This window comes from Akebia trifoliata, chromosome 9 (assembly GCF_017979445.1).
Source record: "Akebia trifoliata isolate Shusen 1 chromosome 9, ASM1797944v1, whole genome shotgun sequence".
Classification (NCBI taxonomy): Eukaryota; Viridiplantae; Streptophyta; class Magnoliopsida; order Ranunculales; family Lardizabalaceae; genus Akebia; species Akebia trifoliata.
In genome coordinates this window covers 7,755,582-7,780,404 of record NC_141383.1, presented here as the reverse complement: position 1 = coordinate 7,780,404, position 24,823 = coordinate 7,755,582, and the positions used below count along the sequence as shown (strand labels likewise).

The following is a 24,823-nucleotide window of genomic DNA, read 5'->3' as shown; positions in this document are numbered from 1 at the left end:
TCACCTCAACCAACCTGTTCACATCATTAATACTACAAATCATTACATATTGTCTTTCATGTAAGGCATAATAGCAATGTGTCCAACCCACCTACCATGCAACCAACTACATCATACCATCTAAAATTTGATCCTCTGGTGGTGTCCACCTCATCATATCAGATTTTCACTTAATGACACTATGTCTTTAGCTATGTACCTCCCAAGAAGCACCCTAGTTAGATCCTAACTTGGCCATGGTTGATCTATAACTTAATCTAACCCCAACCACCACTTAACCATTGTCAAAATCTAACTAATCTTAGTAAACTAACCAAACATTAATTAGTTTAACTCCCCCTATGGTTAAATTCCATCTTAATCGATGTCACCATTTACCAACATTTCTTACAACTTGACCCTCTTCTCTTAGGTCCATGTAGCTCTGCATTGCCACCTTAACACCTATTTAACTATATTATACAAAAGAACTTAGGAGCATCTTTAAAAATATTCTTTATATACTTCAATACCTCCTACATCCTATGCATCCCTAGACAACTCTTATCACTCCAACTATCTTCCAAAACCCCCATAGTGACTCCATTAGAGATAAGACTCATCTAAAGCTTTTTGCACCTCCATTAGAAAATGCTTAAAGTTCCTTGAAGAAAATTCAGTAAACTTCTTGGAAGAATACTATCTATACCACCTAGCATGACATTTTGAGAAGAAGTCCTCAAGGTAAGTAGTTTTTAACCATTCTATATACTCATCCTTACTCAATCTTCTTCAAACTATTTCTTATTCCAACACTATTGCTTCATTAACTTTTCCCTTCACCAAGAGATTCTAGCATCAACTCACCATTGGAGAGTCCCTCAAGCATTCTTGAAGAGGGACTCATACACCCTCTGGTAAGCTAAGCGGTAAGAGAAAGATATAGCAGAATCCAAACCATAATGAAGACAATAAAATCGACTCTTGTGTGTATTCTACCCAAAAAGAACTCAAGGAAGCAGAATTGGAGCACAGAGCTGAGGCCCAAGAATGGGATTTTTGCGAACTACGTCTACGATTTGAGAAGTGTAGGTACCTTCTCACCCTTGGTAGATCACCCGGCATATTTTTTAATGCATGCATCGCTGATTATATAACAAACATTGCCAAAAACTAATTTATTCAAATGCTTTAATGATAATGTGTTCCATCATTAACTTACCATACTCAGGATAATTTTCATGAATTAGTGATGCATGATTTACTTGATAGAAACCATGAATGGGGGGGAATGTTTCAAGGATGAAATCTATCTACTTTAAGTTACGAACTGTTTTCACTATCTTATTAGACATTAGGATCAATAATTATTCTATGAAAGAACATCGATGGAAATCCTACTAAATGCCTCTCATAATTGGAGTGAACTATTTCTATTTTACAACAAAGAAAAATACTTTTTATAGGTATAGAATTAGTGGTTAGATGAAGTTGGGTTCAAGGGATTTTGAACCTAGGACGTGGGAACAACACTTCATACGTCTTACCACTTAGAAACATCTCATTTTATGCATGAAAAGTTTATGTTTAGTAAACATAGAATCCTCTCGTAATTTCCATGATAAATTTCAGGTTTTAAAATATATATACCTCTTATTTTTACTATGAAATATTTGTTTTTGGTAACATAAAAACATCTCATTTTTTTATGAAACGTTTTTGTTCTATAACAAAGAAACATTTTCCATTTTCCAAATTATCTATGTATAATGTACATTTACTATATATGTACATATAGTTACACATGAGTTTTGAATTAGTTGAATTGAGAGAAAAATTGATAGATTTATTATTAAGCCCTAATTAGGCTTTTAAAGGTGATTACAAGGTCTAATGAAGGGAAAAGACTAAAACGGACAAAGACATTAAATATTGTTATTCAACACTCCCCCTCAAGTTGGTGTGTGGATATCGGTAACAACCAATTTGGATAAGACACTTTCAAAGGTGTTTTTGCGAACACCTTTAGTAAGAATATCGGCAAGTTGCTGAGATGTAGGAACAAAAAGAGTACAAATCTGCTTAGAAACAATCTTTCTTCTAATGAAATGTCTATCAACTTCGATATATTTTCTTCTATCGTGCTAAACCGGATTTGCTGGTATGGCAATAGCTGATTTGTTATCACAATATAGTGAGAAGGGGGTTGTCACAAGATGATACAAATCAACTTGTAAGGTCTTGAGCCACAACAACTCACACACTCCAAGTGCCATAGCTCTATACTCTGACTCAGCACTGGACCGAGAAATCACATCCTGCTTCTTACTACGCCAAATTACCAAGTTACAACCAACTTTAGTACAGTACACAGAAGTGGACCGTCTATCAATCACTGAACCAGTATAATTTGTATAAATCCGTGCCTCAACGTGAAAATGACCATGATTACTAAACAAAATACCTCGATCAGGATATCCCTTAAGAATACGGTAGACAGCAGTAAGATGAGATGTGCAAGGAGAATGCATAAAATGACTTACAGCACTAACAACATAGACAATGTCAAGACGAGTCATAAACAAGTAAATCAACTTTCCCACAAGACGCTGATACTGGCCAATATCCGGCAAACACTACCCCTTAGAATCAGCCAACCTGTGATTATGCTCAATAAGAGTATGGCAGGACGAGAACCAAGCTGACCAGAGTCACTGAGTAAATCAAGAACATATCTACACTTAGAGATAAAGATACCAGAATGGAACCATGCAACCTCAATGCCCAAAAAATAACGAAGATGCCCAAGGTCCTTAATCTCAAATTGACGTCCTAAGTGAGATTTTACCTCTGCAATGTCGTCAACATCTTCTCTAGTAAGAACAATATCATCTACATAAGCAATCAAAGCAACAATTTTGCCCTGGGAGTGACGTAGGAAAGGGGTATGATCAACAGAACTTTCATGGAAACCAAACTAAAGCATTGCATTAGTAAAGCACTCAGACCATACACAAAGAGACTGGTTCATGCCATAGAAATAACGGCGAAGACGACAACATGGCCAAAGGAGGCTTGTCACGCCCTAAAAACTCAACCCGAATCCCCATGATTCCCAAGTTGAATCTAGAAGCATGATATATAACTCATATCATGATAATCAATATATAGACGTAAACAATAATAAATAACTAAATGTCATACCTAATCATTGCCCACCAAAATATATATGTATCCTCAACATCAGTACACTTGACATAAACATAAAACAGTAACGACATAATATGTATTCGTAGGTACAAAAGAAAATGACAGCAAAAGAGTTAAACTTAACTCTAGTTCAAAACTCATCAATAGTACCCATGCTCCACTTCCTGAAGCTTGAACTAATCATCTATAAAGTCATAACAGTGAGCCTATTTGGAAGGATAACCTAAACCAGGTACGCCTGAAATTTGTAATGTCGTAGAGGTGAGTAACAGAGGAGTTACCTAGTAGAAGAATCTTATAATTCTAAATAATAACACCCTACATGTACTTTAAACATTTTAGGAATTCGTAAATCATGCATGCTTGATTTTCAACAAGTAATTCAACACCGATGTCATAATATCTAGTAAGAAGTTGAAATACAATTAAAGATCTGAAAAACAATTGTTCATAATATAACATCAAATAATAGAGAGTTAAGGGTCACGATAGATGTGAACATCTCAGTCAAAATACGATTATTCCTATACTTCACAAGTGTGGAACCCCACCGTTAGTTCTTGATTTTATAGACAGTCTCTGCAACAATTTGGGTAACTGTTTTCTAGCTCAGGTTGACTGTTGACCAAAGCCTTAAGAAAATGGCCAAATTAAGTAAATTATTCTTTCTTGACTACTCCACACTATTAATGATCATTAACTAGCTATCTTCATCTATGCCAATTTAGCGTGCATGTGATCCTCGATAATCCCTAATCTCTATCAATTATACAACTATCTACATTTTGTTCTCTATTAAAGATAAAAAAGAAATTCCTAGATTCCTATTGTGATGTTGTGTTCTTATGCATCCCATAATATATAAGAACTCAAAAAACGTAACTGTTATCCTACAATAACACATCGTTCCGAAAATGTCACAACACGTTATTCTTTATAAGTTTTCACAATTTCTTTAATAAAACACTAAAATACTACATATAGGTATTTGTTTTCTTTTCAAAATGTATTGAAAGTAAAACATACACGTGTTTAAAACCAATCTACTCTTAAATATACAGTCTCATCTTTCTTTTATTTTTCTTTCTTTCATGTCTTATATTACCATTAGTCAAAACATTTCTCTCCTTCGTGATTTATATAGTCTATGACTGAAACATCTCCCATACTCTCTCTTTTCATGTCTTATACGGCATACACCGAAGCATCTCACTAACTAGGTATTTGAAAAGCATGACAATCAATCGAGAACTCGTTCACATATTTTATTTTAAATAAAATATTTTTCTTACCCAACTTTTTAATTTTAAACATTTCTTAAAAATGTATAACCAAAAAGATTATACTAAATTGTCCACTAGTTTAATTCATTCAAAATCATGCATATCTATAAAATATGAACAAAATATATGAATTGTATGTAAAAACAGCAACTTATATAGTTGATGTATTTTCCTTTTTGATAAGTACAAAATACGTACAAAATATGTATAAAATACGTATAAAACAACAAATGTTTTGATCATTCAATCTAACATACATAGTATAAATATTATACAAAAACAGCAACTTTTATTGTTGCTGTATTTTATTTTTAACACGTGTAAAATACATATAATATACGTATAAAGTATGTATAAAACAACAAATATTTTGATCTTTTAATCTAGTATACATAGTGTAAATATTATACAAAAACAACTTTCATAGTTGTAAAAACAACAACTTCTATAGTTGTTGTATTTTGTTTTTAACATGTATAAAATACATATAATATACGTATAAAGTATGTATAAAGCAACAAATGTTTTGATCATTCAATCTAGTATACATAGTGTAAATATTATACAAAAACAGTAACTTTCATAGTTGTTGTATTTCATTTTTAACATATATAAAATACATATAATATATATATATAAAGTAACTACAAGCATGTAGTAAACTCTTTTTAAACAAAACAGTAACTATTAGTATGTTTGAAACTCATAAAAACAGTACTATATATATATGTATGTATTAAATGTGTATATAGTTAAAAATAATTACAAAATTATTTTTGCTTAAAAATTATCAAATCATAAATGTTTTAAAATTACAAAACAAATTTTATTTTACAACTACAAAATTAGAAATATTTTTCTCAAAATTTGACTAAGACTATCATAAAGAATTAAAATGACCTACATCTTCCTTCTTTTTCCTCTTCCTTCTTTCTTTTCTCTTATTTCTTTTCTTTTCCTTTTTCCTTCTTTCTTTGCGTAGAATATGAAACAAAAACTCAACTAACACAAAATATTAGATATTATCAAATAATATCTAGATATTGCTAAAAAAAATTATAATTCTTTTAGAATCTTCTAAGAAGTTGGACTTTGGTCAATTTGACTTAATCAATATTGGTTTACCATGCGTGACTTGACTTGGTCAATACCTTTTTTTTTGTGGACATTACAACCTCCCCTCTTAAAAATAAAATTTCATCCTCGAAATTAAGAATATACCTTATTCGATGAATAATTCTGGATATCGAGTCCGTATATCTGATTTCTTTTCCCTAATAAATTCTTCCACATTATGATGTCTCCAAAATACTTTTACTAAGGGAATGGCACCTGATCATAACATTTTCTCTTTTCTATCAATGATTTATACTGGCCCTTCTTCATAAGATATATCTTCCTCTAACTACAAAGATTCTCAATCTAAGACATGTGAAGGATCTGGTTCGTACTTTCTCAACATTGATACATGAAACACATTATGAATTTGAGCTAGCTGAGAAGGTAAGACTAGCCTGTAAGCGACTTGACCAACTCGTTCTATAATCTTAAACAATCCTACATACCGAGGTTTCAGCTTACCCTTCAAATCGAACCTAAATATCCCTCTCTTAGGTAAGATCTTCAAAAATACCATATCTCCAACCTAAAACTCTAAAGATCTCCACCGTTTATCAGCATAGTTCTTCTCTCTACTCTGAGCTACCTTTATCATTTCTTTAACCATTCTGATCTTCTCTGTAGTCTCTTCAACCAATTCTAGTCCCATGAGAATTATATCCCCGACTTCTGTCTAATATATAGGTGATCAACATGGTTTGCCATAAAGTCTTTCAAATGGAGCCATACCTATACTGGATTGGAAGCTATTGTTGTATGAAAACTCAACTAGTAGGAGATGAGTCTTCCATTGACCTCCAAAGTCTAATACACATGCTCGAAGCATATCTTCCAAAATCTAGATTACCCTCTCTGACTGTCCATTAGTCCGCGGATGGAATGCAGTGTTGAATTTCAACTAAATAGCTAGAGATGACTGTAAACTCTTTCAGAACTGTGAAGTGAATCTGGGATCTCGATTTGAAACTATTGACACCGGTATTCCATGTAGTCTTACGATTTCTGCTATATATAATCCGCTTGACCTATCAATTGTATGCGTCATCTTGATCAGTAAAAAATGAGCTAATTTTGCCAATCTATTGACTATCACCCAGATCACATCTAGACCGTCACTAGCCTTTGGTAACCCAGTTACGAAGTCCATAGTTACATGTTCCCGTGTCCATTCAGCTACGGGAAATGGTTGAAAAAGGCCTACTGGTCTTTGATATTCAACTTTGACTTGCTGACAACTTATACAATGATTCACATACTAAGCGATATGTTTCTTCATCCCAGGCCACCAGAAGTGTTTTCGTAAGTATATGTACATCTTTGTACCACCTAGGTGAATCGAATAACGAGATGGATGCACTTCATCTAATGTGTATTTCCTTAATTGTTCATCTATCGGTATCCACAATCTGTTTTGGAACCAGATACTACCATCTGCACGAATGCTCCACTTATGATTCTCTGAATCCACTGCTTTCAAACAATGTTCCACAACATCTGCATCCAAATTCTGAGACTCGACAATTCTCTGTGTTAATGTATTATGAAGACTCAATGGTGCCAAATTACTGTGTTGCCCATCTTCATTCGTCGGGCTATCAAATACAAACTCTATAATTGACTCCAACATGTGCCATTCACTCAACATCATCTGAGCGAGAACACTCTCTTTTCTACGGCTTAGTGCATCCGCTACTACGTTCACTTTACCAAGGCGGTAATATAGTGTAAAATCATAGTCTTTTAGATACTCCATCCAATGTCTTTGCCGCATATTCAACTCTTTTTGGGAAAATATGTATAAGACTCTTATGATCGGAAAAGAACTCAACTTCTCGCCATAAAGAGAACAGCGGAGACCATAAAAGTATAAACCAAGTCAACTAAGGTTGATTGAGTCAACCATTGTTGACTCTAGTCAAGTCAACATGGCCAAACTTTGGCCAATCAATGTTGACTAAGTCAAATTGAAAAAAAGTTCAACTTTCTAGAAAGTTCTAAAAGAATTAGAATTTTTTTTAGTAATATCTAGATATTATTTGATAATATCTAATATTGTGTTAACTGATTTTTTGTTTCATATCTACACAAAGAAAGAAGGAAAAAAAAATATAAAAGAAAAGGAAGATGTAGGCCATTTTAATTCTTTATCATAGTCTTCGTCAAATTTAAGAAAAATATTTCTAATTTTGTAGCTGTAAAATAGAATTTGTTTTGTACTTTTAAATAATTCTAATTTGGTAATTTTAAAACAAAAATTGATTTGTAATTATTTTTAACAACACACACATATTTTATATATATTTATACTACTGTTTTTATAATTTAAAGCATACTAATAGTTGTTGTTTTATTTAAAAAAAGTTTATCACATGCTTGTAGTTACATTTTACAAATATTATACATATTTTATACATGCTAAAAATAAAATACAACAACTATGAAAGTTGCGATTTTTGTATAATATTTACACTATGTATAATAGATTAAATGATCAAAACATTTGTTGCTTTATACATACTTTACACGTATTTTATACATGCTAAAAATAAATACAGTAACTATGAAAGTTATTGTTTTTGTATAATATTTACACTATGTATACTAGATTGAATGATCAAAAGATTTGTTGTTTTATACGTACTTTATACATATTTTATACAAACTAAAAATAAAATACAGCAACTATGAAAATTAATGTTTTTGTATAATATTTACACTATGTATGTTAGATTGAATGATTAAAACATTTGTTGCTTTATATGTACTTTATACATGTTTTGTATACATTTTGTACTTAACAAAAAGTTGTAGTTTTTACTTACAATTCATATATTTTGTTCATACTTTATACATATGCATAATTTTGAATGAATTAAACTAGTGGATAATTTACTTTAATCTTTTTTATTATAGATTTACAAAGAAATGTTTCTAATTAAAAAGTTGGGTAGGAAAAGTATTTTATTTAAACTAAAATATAACAACGAGTTCTCAATTGATTGTCGTGTTTTTCAAATACCCAGTTGGTGAGATGCTTCGGCATATGCCATATAAGATACAGAAAGAGAGAATAAGGGAGATGCTTTAATCATAAATTGTATAAGAAGAGAAATGTTTCAACTAATGGTCGTATAAACACGAAAGAAATAAAAAGAAAAGAGATATAAGACTATATCTTTAAGAGTGGATTGGGTATTTAAAACACATGTATGTTTTACTTTCAATATATTTTGAAAAGAAAACAAATGCTTATATTAAGTATTTTAGTAATTTATTAAAGAGATTATGAAAACCTATAAAGAATAACGTGTTGTGATATTTCTAGAACAATGTGTTATTCTAGGATAACAGTTGTGTTGTTTAAATTCGTATATATTATGGGATGTATAAGAACACAACATCATAATAGGAATCTGAGAATTTCTTTTCTATCTTTAATAGAGAACAAGATGTAAATAGTTGTATGATTGATAGAGATTATCGAGGATCACATGCATGCTAAATTGGCATAGATGAAGATGGCTAGATAATGATCATTAATAGTCTTAAATAGTCAAAAAAGAATGACCTACTTAATTTGGCCATTTTCTTAAGGCTTTAGTCAACGACTAACCTGAGCCGGAAAATAGTTACCCAAATTATGGCAAAGACTAGCTATAGAATCAGGAACTAACATTGGGATTCCATACTGGTGAAGTATTGGAATAATCGTATTTTGACTGAGATGTTCGCATCAGTCTTGATCCTCAACTCTCTATTATAGTACTCTATTATTTGATGTTATCTTATGAACAATTATTTTTCAAATCTTTAATTGTATTTCAACTTCCTACTAGGTTTTATGACATTGATGTTCAATTATTTTCAATTATGTGTTGAATATCAAACATGCATGATTTACGAATTCCTATAATGTTTAAACTGCATATAAGGTGCTGTTATTTAGAATTGTAAGATTCCCCTACTAGATAACTCCCCTGTTATGCACCCATACGACATTATAAATTTCAAGCACACCTGGTTTAAGTTATCCTTCCAAAGAGACTCACTGTAATGGCTTTATAAATTATCAGTCCAAGCTTCCAAGAGTAGAGCATGGGTACTACTGATGAGTTTTGAACTAGAGTTAGGTTTAAGTCTTTTGTTGTCATTTTCTTATGTAGCTACGAACACAGTATTATGTCGTTATTGTTTTATGTATATATCAAGTGTATTATTTTTTTAGGATACATATATGTTTTGTTAGGCATTGATCAGGTATGACATTTAGTTAGTTATTTCTTATTTACGTCTATCTATTGATTATTATGATATGAGTTATATATCACATCTCTAGATTCAACTTGGGAATCATGGGGGACAAGGCTTGACAAGAGGTTGAACCATATAAACCATTTCTTGAAGATCACCATTAAGACATTTAATTGGAAAAGGGGCCATCCTCAAATAGCAGCAACATAAAAAAGAATGTGGATGGTGGTCGTCTTCGCAACGGGAGCAAATGTCTCCTGGTAATCCATGTCATAAGTTTGAGCATATCCTTTAGCCACCAGATGGGTCTTATACCGAGCAATAGAACCATCAGGATTATGCTTAATGGTGAACACCCAACGGCATCCCACAACCTTCTGTCTAAACGGAAGATAAACAAATTCCAAGTCTGAGTTTTTTCAAACGCATTCAATTCATCAATCATAATTGCTCGCTACTCAGGATATGCAATAGCATATGCAACAATATTAGGAAGAGAAACAACAAAAATAGAAGTAAGAAAACTCCAATAGGAGGGTGACAGAGCAGAATTAGACATAATTAGAAATGAGATAAGTACAAGTGCGCTTACCTTTGCGAGTGGCAATAAGACGATCATCACAAGAGACTGTAGGAAGCAGAGCTAAAGGTGAGGAAGAGAGCTAGTCTGGCATAGAAGTGATGGTAGTATTGCGTGGCTGCCAAGAGTAAACCTGCAACTGAGAAGGTGACGAACTGATAGGAAATGGAGGAGGAGGAACAAGCATAGGAAGTGGAAATAACAAGGAGATAAGTCATCATCAAGGAATCTAGAGGAAACCACTCAGACTGAATGCCAACTAACTTAGTGTAGAATGGGGTATGCTCAAAGAATGAGACATCCCGAGAAATGAAACGCCTGCGAAAGGGGGGGTGATAACAGCAATAACCTTTATGGGTAGAGGAATAACCCAAAAAAATACATTTTATGTCCATAGGATCAAGTTTAGTGCGAGTTTGGTCAAGAATTTGAACAAAACATACCCAAACACACGCAGAGGAAGCGAAAACAACAGACAATCCGGATAGAGCTGAGAGAAGGGAGTGGCAAAATGAAGAACTCGGGCGGGCGTCCGATTAATAAAGTAAATAGTAGTAAGAACTCCATCGGCCCAACAGGATTGTGGCACATTCACGCCAATACAGAGGGCATAGGCTAACTCCAGAATATGGCGATTTTTCCTTTTTGATCCACCATTCTACTAAGGAGTCTTAATATTGGACATTTGATGTTCAATGCCCGACACTAAAAAAAAGTTTCAAAACCTCACTATAAGTGTATTATGTACCATGATCAAAACGGAAAGTCTTGACAGTACGACCAAACTAAGTATGAACCATAGCAAGAAACTATTTGAAGATCCCATATACTTCATTCTTGTGTTTCATAAGATAAACCCAAGTGGTATGACTGCGGTCATCGATGAACAAGACAAAATAGTGAAAACAAATAGTGGATGTTACAGGGAAAAACCCCACCATCAGAGTGAATTAGGTCAAACAGAGCAAGTGCAGTAGTAGTCATACTAAGAGGATAATTAGAACGAACATGTTTAGCTAATTGACAAATTTCACAAGAAAAATCAAACGAATTGGTATTATTAAATAAAGCAGGAAACATGTGTTTCAAATATCCAAAAAAAACATGGCCTAAGCGTAAGTGTCAACGCATTACAAGAGCCTTATTAGACTGATTACTACTACTAAGTTGAGAAACAGAATGGGTGATAGGTAAAACAGGTGCATTCAAGAAATACAAGCCATTCACTTCACGTCTAGTGCTAATCGTCCTCTTCGACTCCAGATCTTGAAAAATATAATGAGAGGGATAAAAGATTACACTGTACTTCACATGTTTGATAATACTACTAACAGAGATAAGATTAGTAGTAAGTTGAGGACCATGCAGTGTATTAATTAATGTTAGAGAAGGTGTAATAAAATAATGACCTTAACCAGCAATAGAAGATAAAGAACCATTAGCAAGGCAAACCTTGCGATGACCAAAACAAGCACTATAAGTTTGGAACAGGGAAGACGTACCACTCATGTTATCTGAGGAACCAGAATCAATGATCCATGGTGAGAAAGTGATGGAAATACTATGTGCAGCTACAAAGGTACCTGAGTAAGCGAAAGTAGAGACCGACTGAGATGAAATCTCCATCTGATTGAAGAATTTCCTGAACCTTTCAAGCTCGGCTTGGGTCGTAGATACCGATTCCGAGGAGGTAGTAGCTGAAGGGAGAACTTGATCAAAAGTCGATTAAGTCTACATGACCTGAGGAACGATGAGACAGTTAACGTTGAGCATAACAACAAGCCTTCACGTGATCCAACTTTTCACAAGGATCACACTTATGTCGCTGACGTGTAGGCAGAGATCTGCTGGGAGGCTGTGGAGAAGGTATGCAAGCAAGCATCGTAAAATGGTCTCCAGAAGAGAAGGGTAAAACAGTTGTATGATGACTCTCATAAGCCAAGACATAAGAATATGCAATCTGTAGGAACGGAAATGAATCCATACCCAATAAATGAACTCTCGCATACTCAAACTCATCCTGAAAACCGACTAGAAATTGAAAAACTCGATTCTTATCCAGAATCAACGCATATACCTCATCAAGAGGATCCTCCAAAGCATAGGCCAATGAATAGAAAGTCAACACTTCGATTCGAGCACGTAGCTATGATATATAGGTGGTGACTGAAGAATCACGTTACAAGAGGCGGAAAATCTCATGCTCTAAGTTAGATCCGAAACATTGTTTTGACGTTGCGAGTAGATACTCTTTGCGAAATCTCATATCTGTTTTACGGTCTTAGAAAACAAAAAACCAACCGCAATGTATGGTTGCATAGATGTAACAAGCCAAGAGTGGACCATTGAGTCATTAGCAAACCATTGGGAGTAATTCGTATTAGTTGGTGCGGATTGTTTATCCACCCCTGTGAGGTAACCTATCTTTCCTTTTCCAGCAATAAACATTTCAACCAATCAAGTCCAAAGAAGATAATACACCATCTAATTTCAAGGTGGTGATTTGGATGCCTAGAAAGTTGGTCGAATGAGAGGGAAGACTGCCCGACCCATCACTGTTACCGGTGATCAAGGAAAAAGATGTCTCGTAGGCCATAAAAAAAATCGATGTGCTTTGGATTGCAGAGAAGTCAAATAAGAAACTGATCGCAACACCCTGAAGGCAGCAATACACAATCATAAGAGGCGTGGAAAGTGATCAAACACTGTTGAAGATGACCTAAACAGCCATCAACTCAATCATAGGGCACCACAAAGTAGTTCTGCGGCTACTATAATACTCAAACAAGGGTCTAGTGGTTGTCACGTGCCCCAGATATTCCTGAACAATAGCTGGCTGTGGTCGCAACCCTCTAACCGCAAGGTGGTTGTGATCGCAGCTTCCAAATAGTAGATCTGCTATGATAGTAGCCCCCACACAGCACCACTACTGTGGTTCCAGGCCCCAAACACCACAAATGTTGTGGTCACAAGCCTCAAACAGCACTATTGTTGTTGTCATAAGTCCCAAACAACACCACTATTGTTATCGTAGGTCACGTAGGTGTCAAACAATCAAGGGGATGTTGCCACAGGTCTCTGTGGATGGTCCAATGGCCATTGTTTGGCTTAATAGCCACCCAAAAAAAATAATAATAACAACTCTGTTGTTGCCTTAAGTTGCAGTGTATTCTAACACTCCTATCGCATGGTGCGAAAAAAAAACCCCATGGGGGTCATGTCTGAATCTGAAGACTAGAGTTGTTGAAGATGGATGTAAGGGAGGAAAGAGACGATGGAGTTTGTAGCAAGAAAGAGGGGGTCGATGGAAGTAGAAGGGTCGATAGGGGTAGGCTTTGATACCAAGTTGAATTGAGAGAAAAATTGATTGGTTTATTATTAAGCCCTAATTAGGCTTTTAAAGGTGATTACAAGGTCTAATGAGTGGAAAAGACTAAAACAAACAAAGACATAAAATACTATTATTCAACAGTTGAATACATGGTTTGTCGACTTTCTTCGAATAAGTTGGGCGTAGATTTGTGTTTTGATTATGATTGTTCAAGATAAATCTTATTGTAGTGTGTACTTGTCTCATGGATACCCATTGGTGGAGTTAGGGAGTGATATTGTGGATGATCAATCTTGGATATGGATAGTAACCTGTTTATGATTTAAGATGGGTTGTTTAGTGTGTACTTCGAGATGAAGCACAACCTTGGAATTGACGAATAATTTATGGGCATCCATAAAACAAGTTGTAATGTTCTATTTTTCATGCTTTTGATTTTCTTTTAATTTAACGAACTAGAGTTAAACAAATTATTATATCGATGATTTAACATCTCACGGATTTTGTTGGAATTTCCCACAAGACACTTATATTATTTTAGTATCATTGGTGAGCCAAAAAAAGGGTCGTGAAACTACCTTGTGGATAATCCATTGGCCCTTCTGAAAACGAGAAATTACCCAAGAGGTTGATGGGTTTGACTTGCTCCCTAGTGGTATGAGACACCTTGGAGACAGTTAATCCTTACGAAGTGTGGGAAGTACCGATTATACTTTTTCTAGTAAATCTTGGTTGTAAAGAGGTTGAGATCAGTACCTTGAGAGATTTGAGATTGCATGCACGCCTGATAGGTATTAGATGTGAGGTTCACACCTAGTTTAAACATGGATCCATACTATACTATAGTCGTCGAATGGTAGACCACCATTAGGTTTAGTTGGGTCACTGAACCCATTGTCAAACAGAAACCTGGGCCGGAAAAAATGGCGTATTACGAACTCCCACCTTCTCCATGGGAGTCAACGGGTTACCACACACGTGAAAACGCCTGGCCCATGTAAAAGGCCAATCGGTGTTAGGTTCCCTCATCAATAAATTAATGGGACCCCGGTACCGTGCTACGCTGGTACAAAGTAGAACTCTGCACAATTGGGCAGGCCAATTTTGATCTAGAGATTAGTCGCAAGCTTTGACCCAATAGAGATACACCTCACTTCATGTATTATTTTGTAATGTTGCATACTTAGTTATTATATCCTTATATATCCATAAGTGAATTGTAATCAATTGGTTACTTCTATTGTACCAAAACTTTCAATATATTTTTGACATCATAAACATAAAGAATTTGCACAAAAGTCATGGAATAGTTGTTGTAGATCTCAAAACATGGTTTCCAGCGCATCTTATGGCTTCTCAATCTGATGTCTTAATATATTTGTTATAACTAAACGATACCTGAACCCAACAAGATTCGAGAACACAGAGCTCTTTTCCCAGTGTCTATTCATCAAGGCCTCATAAGACTATTGATCTTCGATCTTCGCATAGTAAATGAGGGTACACAAACACTACCACTTCAGTTTTTTCTTCCCAAAGGCAGAAAGATCTTTGCTTGACTATTATTATGGTCATAGAACCTACTTAAGGGGTATAGGCAGAGAATTGAAGTAAGAGCACAGTGTAGAGGTTTCTATTCCCCGCAATGATTGTTCATGGGGTACCAAGAAATAAAAAGGAAAAAAAAGGCATGTGATGTACATTTGTCAAATCCAATCAGCATCTTCATCTTCTTTTTAAATATTAATGTACAAGTATTTATTTGTTTAGCTGGAGTAGGCATGATAGCTGTTTATGCAACTAGATATGTTACATATAGTAACTATGCCATATAAATACGAATCACTTGGAATAAAAAGACATTAATAATTGCATATCGAAGAATACCTGAAGGTAGAAAAATTCGTCAAATATTAACCTTTTACGAGCCAAATCAGCTTCCTTTAACTCCTTGGGATAGTGGATTCCCATGTATGCCTGCCCTAACCAAAAAAATAAATTATATCATATCTGTGTATAAATAGAGGAAAAGACATTAAACAATGTGGAAGCCAAAGAGGAGATGATATAGAAGTTATATGGACATATCCAAAAAGTGAAAAACAATACAAACAAATACTTCTATTTTTGACAACTTGTCAGACAAAATTAAGATACATGTACAAAGAAATAGTACTGGAAGTAGCTGGTGGATAGGTAAGTTCAAATGTCGCAAGACATGCATCTTTACATAATTATTCCATTGAACACGTCAACATAACTCAATTAACTCTAGTTCTATAAGTTAATTAGTACTTTGTAGTATATACAATGAAATAATTTTAACAAATGTCTTATGATTGCCAATTCTTTGTGGTAAAACAACCATTTTTATCGTTCTCAGGTGACAAAGCAAATAAAATTTCAGAAGAGTTCAAGAAAACAATGTGAAGCCTATCAGTAAATCCCAAACATGCGTACATATCTCCAAAGTTGCATGTGAGACTTCAAAATAACCCTCTACCATACAAAAGAGTAACACATGCTAATCTGATTCACACATTTCATTTGTGTTCCTTCTACAATGTCGTCATTAAGCAGTGCAACAACAGCAAGGCCCTTTTTAAGTAGTTTGGCATAATCTAAGATGCATTGGCACACAAATCCATTAACATACGTGACATGTCCCAACCATGATTCGCATATTGACATGCACAAAATCTTTGTTTGCTCAGATTGCCAATGTTCCCCTACCTTCTGGAAACCTCCTCTACCTCATAAATGTTAACAAATTTTACAGCAAATTCCAATTAATTCAACTCCCAGTTTCGTCCAGATTTCTTGTTCGTAGTCTGACTACTACTTACAGGATACTAGTCTTGTGGTTGTTTTAAGTGACTATAACCTGTCCTAATGACCAAAATTTGAGGGTGGGGCTCTGTCTTGAGTTTCAAGAGTGCAGCGGTCTTTTCTGAAATCACACTCATATTGTTGACCCCATCTATGATAGCACAACAAATGTTATTCCCGCACTTCACTCATATGTAGAAGATAGCCTTGTGATGCCAATCTTGTTGCTCCAGTTCTTTTGCTGCAGTCAAAATGCTTCGAACCATGCTCACATGGGACGTATCAATACCTTCTTCACCATCATCTGGAGGGTACATCTGTCCCTCGAGGCCATCAACACATTTTGGGTCTCATCTTTTAGCTGGCCCTCATCGTCCTCCTCTTCAAAACCCATAAGAAGATTCTGACGGGGGGTAAATATATGCATAATGTCCCACTTCACTACACTTGTCGGTAGAAAGATCAACAGAAATTAGATTCAAACCAGAAATGTATATTCTCTATGATATGCCCTGCTTGAAACTGAGACTAACATCCTTGGCATACAAAACTGAAATAAAGTAAAACATAAAAAAATAGGGTCAGACACAAAAAGAGGGGAATAGAACCACACCACTAAAAATGAACTTTAAATGCCTCCAATAGCACTTATGCAGGCCATAACACTTCCTATAAAACTCATGTCAAAGATCCTGACCACCTATTAGACTTCTTTACCACTATTGCCCGTTGTTTCTCTTCTATCCTAAATTAAGTTCAGATACCTGAGAATCCACTGCAAAAAAAATAGGTAACATCTACTGCAACCATATTGAAGGAGGTTAGTCCTCAACATTGGTCGTCCAAATAAACAAGTGGACCTGAGGAAGAAACCATTGGGAGAAGAAGTACCCAAGCAATATTAACAGTACAGTTCCCAGAAATTTTACAATCAATGTTTAAGAAAGTACTTTAAAAAAAATTGTAATGTCGTTGCATGTCATACAACAGGGCATTAAGTTATGCAACAATTAAGAAAAACCCAACTTTTATATTTTTTAAAAGTGAATAAATAAAAAATATTAATGAAACACATAATGAAATAGAAGTATGCATGAGTGGTATATTACAGTCTTGTTAGCAAAAGAATACAATCTTTTTATGATGAAAATTTTTTATTACTTTTTTTTCAGCATCATATTTGACATGGATGTGTAATCTCCTTGCACATTATACAACAATTTTATTAGTAGGCCCAGGTCATGGTAGAGCTGAAGGAAGATCTTGTAATTTAAAGTTGGAGCTGAAAGTAAATCTTGTAACTTAAAGTCGAATAATTGAATTTATTTTGGTAAATGACATTCCCTTTGACAACTAATCAAAGATTATCCTTCCAAAATCCTTAATCTTTCATATACTCTCTTGTAAGGTGGGAGTTTGTTTGTAACTTAGAGATTGTTTAGGAAGAGAAGTCATCCACGCTCTTTAGATAAGTTGCAATCTTAGGGGCCTTCTCATCCCTGTCTTTTCTAATATAATTTGAACTTATCAAAAAACAATCTTAATCCTTCGTATACTTGTGCAGTATATGCAAAATGCTAGGGAGGTTGCATATCTTACTCCAAATGGTTGCTTTTTGGGATATAATTGGTTACTACTTACAAGTGTTTCCATAATGATTGTTTTACGATTCTGTGAAACAATAACGTGTGATTTTCTGGGATATGTAAAATGTGGACATCAATAAAAAGAAATAAGCAATAATTCTCTAAATAGGTGAATCTTAAGAAACTCTTCCATGTTGAACTATACCTTCTTGAATTGGGTCAGAATTTTAACCGAGAAGCCAAGTTAAAGTTTAGTACCTTAAAATAGACAAACATTGCAAGCAATAACTACACTGTCATCAAGACATTAGGTAAATCATTTGGAAATAAGAACAATATTTATTCCAAATGAAAACCTTTTGAACCATAAAAGTTTAAACTTTAAGTTGCATCATGGCGTATGAATTAAGAAATGATGTTTATGGGAGATCATGTCCAAGAGAATTTAATTAATAGTCATAAATTTAACTTACATCATGGAGACTTAATAGATTGAACTTCTCACAGATATGTTTAGGAATAGGATCAATATTCACTGATAAGGCTTGCAAGGCCCTGGATGAGTCACAAAAAAAAAAAAAAAAAAAGATACAGTACGTCAGTTATTTGAAATAAAAAATAGGATCAACCATTATAAAATCCGATTTTTTTCTCTTGTTATAGAAAAAAAATATATATGAACAGAGCAGGAGCAGTAGTGATTTGTGCAGAGACCAAGAATAAGTTAAAAGTAAAACAGAATTTAAGAGTAAAACAGATGGCATGGATGAGAAGAAACCTTGAGACGTGATGAGTCGGTAAGCTTGTCCAAGAATAAGTATATCAGTAGGTTTCAGTACTCCGACACAAGTTACCCATACACCACTTTTGTCATGCTTCTTCTTCATCTTCATCTTTCTAAGGATTACTAGTTAGTAGCATTATTTTCTGCATCTGAAGTTACCTTTCTTATTTCTCTGTTTTACTTCATCTCTATCTGTTATGATAATTTTGCAATACACTAGATTGGTGTTTTTTAGACGGTTCAGCTGCTTCTTTTTTTCTTACTTCTATCCTTTTTCTCTCTGATGAAATTGAATTAGTTAACTTTTGAGTGATTGTTTTGCAGCCCAATGAACTTGTGATTGAAGAAGATGAGGATGATGTTGAAGGTAAGCAAAGGACCAATCTGAGGCACCACAAACTGAGTTATTTTAATTGCTTGGTGTCTTTGCACCCCATTTTCCAAAAGCATACATCATGTGCATGTGTGGATAATTATGGATTAAATGTCTTGGTCAGATTACATTGTTTGATTTGGATTTTTTAAGTTGTAGCATAACGTATGATATGCTATTTATCTACCCCACTCAAAACTGAAACTCTTCCTATGGAAGTATTGGGCTGAAAAGTTTTTGAAGCAATGTTACATGGATAGAGGATATTGGACATCAGACTCAAAATCCAACGAAGTTTAGGACACATTTCATTGACATTCTGGCACATAGTAACACTGATCGTCATAATACAGCAGCTGTCTGACGCATGCTTCAGTTGCTTACAAGAATCCGTGAACACTGATGTTTTCCATTTTTGTACATTCTGTCTGGATTTAGCGTTTTAGCTTTCTACGTTTAAGGTCAATTTATGTGAAGGCACTTCAGTTGTCAGCTAAAGAATCACATATTTGAACATGCAACCACAGGCAATAGACGACTGTACTGACTAGACGTGCATCGCATGTGCAGGGACCACTAGTTCTTAATAAAAGTTATACTTAATCAGAAAAAAGAAGAAAAAAGAAAAGAAAAATCACAAGTTCACTCTGTGAAGCATCAAGGTTAGGCACTAAAATAGGTCAAAAAGCAAGCGAACTGAGGCTTTAACAACAATTAGTTAAAAGCGGATCGTCGGATTCATTTATGACTCAATGCAAAAAACTGCTTTGGTGAATTTAGCCACTTAACAAAAGGATTTGTCAGAAATTTATATAACCATGACAACCAGGAACAATATGGCCATCAGCAATGCTAAAAGTTGAAAGTTCCCAAGGTGTTGAAACAGACAGCTATAGGAACCTAAAAAACCTAAAATTCCACAATATGACCCAAACATTTTAATGCAGAACTTACTTAAAGAGAGAACTTTTGAATAATACTAAAGGATGTCATAAGAAAATAGTAAAGAAAAAGTTAAAGGAAATATCAAACAGTATGCAACAAGACTGATACAACTAGTTTTATTAGTTTATAACAAGAAACCATTTGCATGCATCAAACGGTTAGAGAGCTCTTTGTGTTGTGGTCTACTCTTGGTTACTATTTCTCAGGTGCGAAGAGGTTGTTGTAGAGCAACACTCCATTAGCCACACGGTTATTGGAAGAAGGAAGGATTGTAAGGAAACGACTTTGGTATTTTGAGTCGTGTATATTTTTGGTCCAAAGTGTTCAAGGAGTTTAGAGGGATTTTCTTGCAGGATGTTGTCAGTAATTGGGAAAGTGCTTGTCGTATTGCTGTTGAGTAGGCTATTTTGTATTGGTTCTCACTTGGTTGGTCATCTCAGCCGAGCTGGCTTTTATTAATGAATCTCTGCTTATCAAAAAAAAAAACATGAAGGTGGAATGTGCAAACGCACATTTATCAAAAGGGCTTATTTGTAATTTAAAATTTATATTAAAGGGTTTTTTAACATTACATAGTAAAAAGGGTATTTTTATAATTTTCAAAACTAAGCAACCAAATTATAGGTCGTGGGTTGCAATTTTCTTGATTTTTGACCAAAATGACACATTATATTAAGTTTAAATGTAAAGGTGGGGACATTTGTGGATCCAAGATTTGGTGTCCAACCACTTCTACTCCACCTTCTCTTATTATACTTGTAAAGATATACACATTCTTGGAGAACAGTAAGTTTGAGATAAAGAATGATGTAATCAAAGTACATACAACAGCAAATTTAAAGGCACAAACCTTGAAATTATTTCCTTGAGGAAATTTGAATTCAAGCCTCCTTTAGATGGGTATAGAGGATACGGCCTCCCTTCACCATGAACACATGAATCTTTCTTATCTTCAACAACATCGATATTGTATTCTCTCATTTCATAGTGATATTCCTTACTCATTGTCTTGACCTATAATTACAAAGTTAAGAGATTTTTACTTACAAACATTGGAAGAAATTGATACTTGAATAATAGAGCAAATCAAGTAATGCCAACATAACATCCTTAAACAGAACCATAATCATGATGATCAAAAAACATAAGAAGTAAAAAAACCTAAACTACACTCTTCTTTCTCCAGAGTAAGCAATTTGTAAGAAACAATTATTTCTTCCTCTCCCACAAAGTTCTCCACTATCCACAGTTACTACCAAAAAAATTAATAGTAGCTTCATCACTAATGATGACATCAAAAATTTTAGAATGACAAAAACTAATTAGAGTTAATATTATATTTTTATCAGTAGAGATTTATTAATGAAAGAAAAGGAGGATGGTAGTCATACCTACAAAAATAAAATAAAAAAACACACCAAACATAACAGAAAAAAACTAACAAAACTAAATCCCCTCAAAACCTCAAAGCAACACCCTAATTCGCCTCGGAACAAACCTGATCCCATCTAAACAACAGATCATTCCAAAAAAATTCCTCAAAGGCTTTAAACTAAAAGAAAAGAAAACCCGTAACGCACTGACACGTACAAACACATTTTGGACCAAAGAATCCTTCCCCCAAGAGGAAAGCCAAGGATTGCTACGATTGAAACAATGATGATATAGATATTGCAAGACACCAGTTTATTTTGAACAATGAAATAAATTGAGACCAAATCAACGATGAAAAACTATAATGGATAAGGATGTGGAAAATGAATTCCCCGCTATCCTTACAAAGAAAGCAACAATTCACAACAAAAATACCTCGGGAAATGATGGGGTCCAAGGTAAGAAGTTAGTTCAAAACAACGCTCCAAATAAAATATAAAAAAAGGCCAGTTTTGAAGAAGCTTTCCATGCAGCAATATAAAGAAAAGAAACAGTATTAGAAGGCAACATTGTTTAGTGGAAAGATTTGACAAAGAACATACCATCTCAAGTAATATCCCAAACCCTTCAATCCTCCTCAAATTGATCAATACTCACACAGGAAAAGAAATTAATAAGGTTAGAGATAGACCCAAGCTCCAAGTCAATAAAGTTCCTCATAAATCTGAAGTCCCAAGACAGACCTAATTTGTCCCAAATCATGAAATTCTGGACCAGACACAATTTCTTAAATTGGATTGAACATAAACTTGGAACTTAGTATTTGAGGGATGACGTAACACACCAACCACCCTCCCAGAACCTGACCATGCCACCTAACCCTACCCAAAATATACAATTTTCTTGAAATATGGACCTTTTATAATTATTTTCCACACCACATCCGTACATAGACCTCACATCACAATTATTCCCCCGCCAATTCATTAGATCCATACTTTGCTTCAATCACTTTCTTCAACAAGATTCCCCCTCAACACCAAGTCGCCATAGCCACTTGTCAGGAAGAGTCGAGTTCATCAATGTCTGCTTTCAAAAGCCTAAACCTTCTTATTTCTTCAAGGAGCAGATGAGCTTCCACCCCACAATGTGATTTTCATGCAACAAGAAAACCCAAACATCACTAATTTCATATTAGCTTCCAACCCATAAGGTGGAATTTTCAATAATTCTTATCATGCCACAAGACATCCCCAAACATCTCTAATTTCACGATTCCACATTTCTAGGAATAAAAGACAAAGAGAGGAAGTATATTGGATACTAGCTAGCAAACTTTTGATAAGAGTCCTCTTCCCCCTTCTAGTCAAGAATTTAGCCTTCAAAGAATCCAACTTCCAACCATCTTTCTCAATCATAGGATCCCATAACCTTTGAGTCATATACAGAACTCTGAAAACACTAGAAAAGCTGGGAGCACACCCACCTCAACCCAGACCAATGGCTTAAGAAGGAACCAGGCCAATTTAAAACTTGGTTGCCAACTAAATTGACTCTCAACCTAGACACAACATTGAAACAACTAAGAAGCCTATCTGTCTCACGGAAAGAAATACCAATACATTGTCAATAAATTAGGGGTGTGTGATCATAGGCCCCAAAAGGAAAAATAAAAGGAAGAGAGGGATCACCCTACTGCAACCCTTTGTCTTGAAATACCCAAATGGGCTTCCATTCCCCAAGTTGGAAAAGGAAGATTTCAAAATCCATCTAATCCACTAGTACCCAAATCCCATACACCAACATGTACCCCAAAAATTTACAATTGACATAGTCAAAAGCTTTTTTATAGATCTACCTTACACCACCCATAGGGTTCTTGTTTTAGCCCTTGAATTGATGCATTCATAATCTATCAACACATCATCCAAAATCTAACAATGCCTTGTTCTGTGTTGATAACACTATCTATTATCGATTTGAGTTTCGATGCAATCAGTTGGATATGATGTCATATGTGGACCCAATCAAACTAATGGGGCAAAGTCCAAGATGTCCTCAATTCCTAGATGCTTTGGAATCAACATAAATAATTTACTATTAAAGCAATGATCCAAATTGCTTTCCTCCTGAAACTCTTGAACAAATTGCTTTAGATCATCCTTTATGAACCCCTAGCAAGCTTTAAAAAAACGGCATGGAGAAAATTTTCCAACTATTAAAATATCATTTATATATTAAAACTTTTATGTCCCCCCAATGTAGCAAGAATTCCTCGAAGAAGACCCCTCTGAACTCTTTAAAAAATTTGCACCAAAAGAATAAGAGCCTGAGAATTGAACTAATCAACAAATTAGAAGTCTTCGTCTTTCCTTGAAAAGTTCTAGCATTTCCTTCTAACCAAATGCCCCAAAGAACCGCGAAAAGCGTTAAGATTTCTAATCTTCAAAAAGTTCTCAAAATTATTATTTCAATCATTAATTAAGCATATATTTCAAAATAATAGAACTCCTATAAAACCAAGGATATTTTTTAAACAAAGAAATCTATGACTAAAATTAGGAATAGTAACCGCTTACCTCTTCTGAAATTTCTCTGAACTTCCAAGTCTAAATAAAATTCTGCTTTAGTTTCCTTCAATCTTCAAATCGACTACATTTCATTGATGATTGTTGCGAGATAATCAATTTCTCTTTTATTACTTTCTTGATTTCTTACTCTATGTTGCCTCAAATTTGAGTTCCAGGTCTTGCTCTTTGACGAAGTTGAAAGAAAGATCATTTCTCTAGATCTTTTGTTTCTCAAATGTAAATAATAAACTGTCTCATGTTTTGCATATTTGGTTAAACCAAGACATCATTTTTTATACTTAACCTTATACTTAAGCCATTTCCCCAACTTAACTACAAAGATGTCTCCGATATTTTTCTTTCCAAACATCTTTCTTTGTTTGACCTGGTCAACCTTTTATTAAACGCATATCAATATGTCTATAAGGTCAATTTTAGTGGCTTAACTTACTATCACACAATTTTTCGATACGAATGAATGGTACAACCCAATAATCAAGAAATTATATCTATCAAAATTTCATTATTCATCAATCCCTTACATGAATTTTGAGAATCATTGATTCTCTATTTGATCACAAAATTAAACGTACTTACAGACTATATAGT

The 24,823-nt window shown here is 34.3% G+C and overlaps 1 protein-coding gene across 6 annotated transcripts in view; it reads right to left on the bottom strand.

Moving 5' to 3' along the window:
* LOC147394230 (DEAD/DEAH box RNA helicase family protein) overlaps positions 1-24,823 on the bottom strand; it is an 82,258-nt gene that overhangs the window by 30,865 nt on the left and 26,570 nt on the right. For all 6 annotated transcript variants that reach the window (XM_086454431.1, XM_086454429.1, XM_086454432.1 and 3 more), the window contains 3 exons: positions 21,121-21,284; positions 18,642-18,723; positions 15,641-15,730 (listed from right to left, as the gene is read on the bottom strand). In XM_086454431.1, coding sequence (XP_086310557.1) covers positions 15,641-15,730; positions 18,642-18,723; positions 21,121-21,284 — 336 coding nt within the window. The remainder of the gene's footprint in view (positions 1-15,640; positions 15,731-18,641; positions 18,724-21,120; positions 21,285-24,823) is intronic.